Consider the following 4897-nt stretch of genomic DNA (forward strand, 5'->3'; position numbering starts at 1 on the left):
CACAGGGACAGGGACAGAGACACTGCCCACAGGGACAGGGACACTGCCCACAGGCACAGGGACAGGGACAGAGACACTGCCCACAGGGACAGGGACAGAGACATTGCCCACAGGGACAGAGACAGGGACACTGCCCACAGGGACAGGGACAGAGACATTGCCCACAGGGACAGGGACACCCCCAGCCCCTCCAGGGGCACCCCCAGCCCCCCGCAGCCCCCCGAGCTGGGCTCTGAGCCCCTGTTCACGCAGGACTCAGAAGGGAACAGGGTCATCAAGCACTGGTGAGAGCCCAGCCCGGCTCTGTGGTGCTCACAGAGGGGAGGGAACCCCTTGGTGCAGCCCCCAGCTCCTGTTTGTTCTCTGAGCTCCTGTTTGTTCTCGTGGATGCTGCTTTAATCCAAATAAAAGTTGCAGTTTGGTTCTGAGGGTTTGGCTGTGTCCCTGGAGCTCATTCCCAGGGCAGGGAGTGCTGAGAGCTCCATCTCCACAACACCCCCAAGTCCTGGTGCAGAGGGGCCCTGTGGGGACAGGGACAGTGCCCACAGCCCCCAGGGGCTCTGGGTGCACCCAGCAGGGCAGGAGCTCCCTAAAAATGGGAATTCTCACATCTTCTCTCTGCCACACAAGTCTCTTCTTCTCTGGTTTTTAAGGTGGCAATGATGATTTAATTTTTCAAGGACATCCAGGAGGATGGAGAAAGCCCCTGGCACCTGAACATCTGGGATTCCAGCCCCACCCCGAGCCCATCAATAACCCCACAGACCATCAGTGTCTTATTAAGGCTCCATTTTATAGAAAGGAAAAAAAAAAGTCACATTTTAAATACAGCCATGGGGGCACTGCAGGGAAGGTGGAGCTGGGGGAGAGCTCTGAGTGAGGGGGAGCTGCAGCCACAGCCAGGCCAAGCCCCTGCCCTGCTCTGCTTGGGGTGCCAGGTCAATAAACAGACCCTGGGGAGCTGAAATAAAACACAGGCTGGGGGCACAGGGACTTTAATGGGACATTAAATTACTGGCAGGAAATTAAGGCCGTTCTGTCATGCAACTGTGGCTGATCTGTGAGAGAAGGAACACCCAGGGCACAGGAAACCCCTCAGACCCGAGCCAGGGGGGTTTGGGGAAATAAAATCCCTTTTCCCAGCATGATCCAGCAGCCCCAGAGAGCTGGGAGCACCCAGGAGCTCGTTCTCAGCTCTGTGCCACACTCAGGATAAAAACTGGGGCTCGTCCTGTTCAAACTGGGCAGGGGAACTGGTTCTGTCCTTGCAGCTCAGTGCTGAACTGGAGCCTAAGGAAAAGTGCAGGAACACAGAACTTCATCCAGCAGCACTCCAGGAGATCCTCACAACACCAAAACACAGCTGGGAAACAGCTCCCATCTTCTTAAAAAGGGTTTTCTTAAATAGAACAACACATGGCAAACACATCAAATCCAATTTCCTGACCAAGTGTCCGTGCACAAACCATGATCAATAAAAGAGGCAAAAGGCTCAATCCTTGGGAGAAGGCAGCTACAGTGGAGGAGCTTTTGGGAGCAGAAACTGCTGGCAGAGCTGAGGGCAGCAGCATCACTTCTCCTTCAGGGCCAGATCTTCATCCTTGAGGGCAAACTTCCTCCTGAGCACCTCTGCAATGAGCACGGCCGGGTCCTCCTGCTTCAGGGAAGGGCGGCTCCTGAGGGACAGAGAATTCACTGCAGTCAGCCCAAAACTCACTGCAGACAGCCCAAACTCCTCACTGACAGCTCTGCCTGGCTCCTGAGGGGACACAGGACAGAAAACTCACTGAGTCAGGACCCAAACTCCTGCCTGACAGCTCTGCCCGACTCCTCAGGGCACAGAACTCTCTGCAGACAGCCCAAATTCCTGCCTCACGGCTCTGCCTGGCTCCTGAGGGGACAAAACTCACTGCAGTCAGCCCAGAACTCACTGCAGTCAGCCCTGACAGGACCCAAATTCCCATCTGATAGCTCTGCCTGGTTCCTGAGGGGCACAGAGCACAGAACTCGCTGCAGTCAGCCCTGAACAACAAAACCCAGGAATGTGTTACCAGGTTCTGCTCCAAGGAGGTGTTTCCCCCATGAAAATTCTCCATTTTTTCTGTCCCAGAAAGGCAAAAACCCCACGAATGAGTTACCAACATCTCATTTCCCCTGGAGTGAAGGACAGGGAGCAGCTCCAGCCCAGTGCCCTGCCCAGGCTCTGCAGGGATTCCACACAGAACTCAAGGAGAATTTCAGGAAGCACTCACAAGTCTTTGCTCTGCTTCATCCTATGAATGTCTTTGAGAATTCCCATCATGTCAGCAAAGCTGCTGGCCTTGGAGAGGGACACCGAGTCCTCCTCGTCGGGGTCGCGGGGCTCGGGCCGGCCCTCGGGGGCGGAGCACAGCGGCGGCAGCTCGGCCACCGAGGGCGCCTCGGGGCTCTCCAGCTCCGCCTCCTCCTCCGTGATGTCGCTGATCACAAAGGACGTGGTGGACTGGAAAGAGGGTCCAAAGCAATGAACGGGAGAAGAGGCATTGGAGCTCCCTGGAGACAACAGATCCGGGGTCAGCTGGGCCGAGGCTGGAACAGAAAACAGGAGGTGGGTGGATGAACAAAATACCTGTGATGCTTTTTAAAAAAACCAATTGTGTCTTGTTTGTATATTTGAGTTTTGTAGCGTGACTGAAGATCTGGCACCTTGAATGCAGTTGTGCTTTGGGATATATCTGGTTCTGTATATACTGATCCATGCCTGCCGGTCAGCAGCAATGGAGGAGTGAGGAAAGAATGTAAAAGGCAGAGTAAATGTTGGGAAAACAGCCCAGAGTGAGCCTGGAGGAACCCAGGGAGCTGCAGGGAACCAGCCCAGAGGGGGCCTGGAGGGAGCCCCAGCAGGGACCTGGCCCTACCTGACTGTGCAGCCACGATCTTGGCGATCTGGCTCCGCAGGTGGCTCAGCTCATCCTGCAGCTCCGTGGTCCTGCTCAGGGCTGGCAAACCAGGCTTCTTCAGGGCCAGCAGCTTCTCCTCCTGCTTCCTCAGGTTGGGCACCGAGGCGTTCCTCTGGATCACCGTGAAGGGACTCGGCTTCCACTTGTGCTTCAGCGGGCGAGTGTCACTTCTGGGGACAAAATCCTGTCAGGAACTGAGGCCAAACCTGTCCAGGACAAAGCCTGGCACAGCCTGAGGGCAGCAGAGTCTCCAAGGAAACAAATGACGTCTCTGTGTCCCCTCAGAGAGCATCTCTGCAGCACCAGGAACACAGGAAACTGTGGCTGCCCCTGGATCCCTGCAAGTGTCCAGGGCATTTCAGTCCTGGGAGAGCTCAACCCTTCCACTTCCCGGCCAGAAAACGCCCTGGAGCAGGGGTTACTGTGACAGGGAGCGGAACAGGACATGGCACAGGCTCCTGGCACTTCCCACAGGAATTCCTCTCTGGGTACTTTATCATCTTTTTCCCCTCTCTGGGTAAAAATGTCTTTCAAGAGGCACCACACGAGACCCCGAGGGGACTGGGAGTTGTGGTCACGAGAGCAGAGCGTGGCCTGGGCTCCGTGCCAGGGAGCAGCCGAGGAAAACCAACCTGACCCTGGCGTAGGTCTCCTCGTCGTCCGCTGCGATCCACACGATGTCAGCCAGGGTGGGCACGGGGGGCACATCCCCCAGGTACAGATCTGAGACACTCGGCAGGACCTGGCAGGAGGGAGATGCTGCTGAGGAGAGGGTGTTTGCTCTCCTGGAGCTGCCCCAGCTGTGCTGGGAGCAGCTGTGTCAGGCACACAGCAGCAATTCCAGCAGTTTCCTTCAATTTGCACACTTGCTTGAGTTTTGGAGCTGGGAGATAAATCCTTTGTGCTTCCCTGGGCCAGCTCCTGCTCCTTCCTGCTGTGTGAGTGAGGCAGGAGGGGACACCTGATCCAGGCCAGGCGCTGCCAAGGCCACGTGCCACCCTCTGTCACTCCAAGGGTGACATCAGGGATTCCACAGTCCTGGGACAGCCCCAGAGGGCACCTGGCCCCTTGGAGGTCACACAGCAAAACCCTGGGGCAGCAGCTCCACCCTTCCATCTCCCTCAGCTCAGGCACTGCCTGAGCAGGGATCTCCTCAAGCTGCCAGGGATCACTTTACAAGAACAGAATTAAAGAAAAAAGAATTTTAAAAATCTTAAACTTCGCTGTACTGGTGCAGGTTTTGTGGCTACAGCTCTGCAGATGTGTGGGGGCAAAGCAGCACCTGCTGGCAATGCTTTGTCCTCCCCAGGTGCCCCAGGCAGGGCCACTCACCTCGAAGGTGGCCCTGGGACAGGGCTTCAGGGGCAGGTTGGAGCCGATCATCCTGACCACGCTGCGAGCTGAGCCATGGGGCTTGTTCTGCCAGATGGGGATGGTCTGCAGGGACACAGCACAGTCAGCACCGGCACCAGGAATTCACTCCACGGGAAATTCTCCTCAGCTGCCAGGGGCTGAGCTCTGACTTGCTATCTGTTCGCTTGTAACTGAGAACCCAGTGATAACTGAGGTTATCAGCTGGTTTGGAGCTGCCAGGGCACTTCTGAGCTGCAGCCAAAGGGTGAAGTGCTCTGCCCGTGACAGCTCCTGTGGCAGGAACAGCTCAAGGCCCTCCCTGCACAGGGAACAGCACAGCGCCAAAGCTCAGCCCACAGCACACCCAGGAACTGATTTATTGCTGGAGCTCTTCTGTGCCCTGTGCCTGAGCACTGCTCCATGCTGACACACCTGAAACTCCTGAGGAGCCCTTCAGACAGAGCCTCTGAGCTGGGGCACGGAGGGGACAGATCCCTGCGTGGGGACAGATCCCTGCCTGGGGACAGATCCCTGCCTGGGGACAGGGGCTGGGGCAGCGCCCGGGAGCAGCTGCTGGGGAACGGCGCCGGGGGAAGGTTCGGGGG

At 57.1% G+C, this 4897-nt stretch overlaps 1 protein-coding gene across 1 annotated transcript; it reads right to left on the reverse strand.

Annotated features, from left to right (window-relative positions):
- Positions 1 to 774: 774 nt before the first annotated feature.
- MTFR1L (mitochondrial fission regulator 1 like) lies at positions 775 to 4540 on the reverse strand. The gene is made up of 5 exons (XM_014309539.2): positions 4272 to 4540; positions 3572 to 3681; positions 2898 to 3109; positions 2253 to 2568; positions 775 to 1676 (listed from the first exon to the last, which is right to left on the reverse strand). The coding sequence occupies exons 1-5, from the start codon at positions 4320 to 4322 to the stop codon at positions 1571 to 1573; spliced, it is 795 nt and encodes a 264-aa protein (XP_014165014.1). The 5' UTR covers positions 4323 to 4540; the 3' UTR covers positions 775 to 1570.
- Positions 4541 to 4897: the final 357 nt, after the last annotated feature.

The sequence above is a fragment of the Geospiza fortis genome, unplaced genomic scaffold (assembly GCF_000277835.1).
Source record: "Geospiza fortis unplaced genomic scaffold, GeoFor_1.0 scaffold432, whole genome shotgun sequence".
Lineage (NCBI taxonomy): Eukaryota > Metazoa > Chordata > Aves > Passeriformes > Thraupidae > Geospiza > Geospiza fortis.

What these genes read in the sequence shown, in the direction of transcription:
- MTFR1L (XM_014309539.2), bottom strand. Translation starts at nt 4,322, where the DNA reads ATGATCGGCTCCAACCTGCCCCTGAAGCCCTGTCCCAGGGCCACCTTC. An exon ending in GTCCCAGGGCCACCTTCGAG is followed by an intron (nt 3,682 to 4,271) that starts GTGAGTGGCCCT and finishes CCCTCCTGCCAG; the next exon opens with GTCCTGCCGAGTGTCTCAGA. An exon ending in ATGAAGCAGAGCAAAGACTT is followed by an intron (nt 1,677 to 2,252) that starts GTGAGTGCTTCC and finishes TCTGTCCCTCAG; the next exon opens with GAGCCGCCCTTCCCTGAAGC.